The sequence below is a fragment of the Buceros rhinoceros genome, unplaced genomic scaffold (genome assembly GCF_000710305.1).
Source record: "Buceros rhinoceros silvestris isolate BGI_N320 unplaced genomic scaffold, ASM71030v1 scaffold27180, whole genome shotgun sequence".
Taxonomy (NCBI): domain Eukaryota; kingdom Metazoa; phylum Chordata; class Aves; order Bucerotiformes; family Bucerotidae; genus Buceros; species Buceros rhinoceros.
The window spans coordinates 16,703-17,610 of record NW_010391713.1 but is presented as its reverse complement, the minus strand read 5'-3'; the positions used below and the strand labels follow the sequence as shown (position 1 = coordinate 17,610).

The 908-nt window shown below is 55.8% G+C and overlaps 1 protein-coding gene across 1 annotated transcript in view; it reads left to right on the top strand.

Annotated features, from left to right (window-relative positions):
- Positions 1-908, top strand: part of LOC104499328 (cytosolic 5'-nucleotidase 1A) — a 4,206-nt gene that overhangs the window by 1,866 nt on the left and 1,432 nt on the right. The window contains exons 4-5 of the mRNA XM_010142821.1: positions 330-459; positions 776-898. Of these exons, the coding sequence (XP_010141123.1) occupies positions 330-459; positions 776-898 (253 nt within the window). The remainder of the gene's footprint in view (positions 1-329; positions 460-775; positions 899-908) is intronic.

Here is a 908-nt window from a genome sequence, read left to right as displayed (position 1 = left end):
GAAGCTAATCCACAGGGTGGGGAGAGACTTGTTCCATTTCTGACAGCTTGAAAATCACTTAGGTGTAACTTTGAGAGAATTTATTCTTATCTCTCAAAACTTGAAACCTTTTGTTTGAAAATGGAAGAGGAGCTATGTCCTTTTTTCCCCCCAGTCAGTCTTTTTTCCCCAGCTAAAGCCGCTTGCTGATGTCAGCTTGGCTCAGGGTGTAGCTGGGGTCAGGCCAAATCCGTGGACTGGTGACCAGAAGGGTTTTGCTCGGTGAGAAGGGGGTTGGGGCCATGCCTGGGGCTCGCTGACCCCCGTCTCCTCGTCCCGGGGTGCTGCAGGCGCTGGAAGCGGTGAACACGCAGCTGCGCGAGCTCTACCCCGACAGTGAGGAGCTCTTCGACATCGTCCTCATGACCAACAACCATGCCCAGGTTGGGGTTCGCTTGATCAACAGCATCAACCACTACGGTGAGCTGAGGGCAGGGCTGTCCTTGGTGCGGGAGCTGGTGGCTCTGGGGCAGAGCGTTACTGCTCAGCAGCCACATCAGGAGACGCTTTCTCCTGTCTCTTCCTCCAAACCACTCGCTGAGCCCAATTCTCCCCAGTTTCCTAGGTCGGAGTTGGGGTTGGCCGGTGGTGAGGATGCTCTGGCTGGTGGCCATGCTGTTGAACAGCAGGACCAAAATTAGCTCCCATCATCTGGCTCTTGGGAGGCCACAGGGGAGCAGTGTCAGGGCTTCTTTGGGGGGCAATCAGGCTCACCCTGGGGTCCATCTGCCCTCAGACCTGTTCATCGAGAGGTTCTGCATGACGGGAGGGAACAGCCCCATCTGTTACCTCAAGGCTTATCACACCAACCTCTACCTCTCCTCTGATGCCGAGAAAGTGAGTGGGGCCATTGAAGAGGGTGAGTCTAC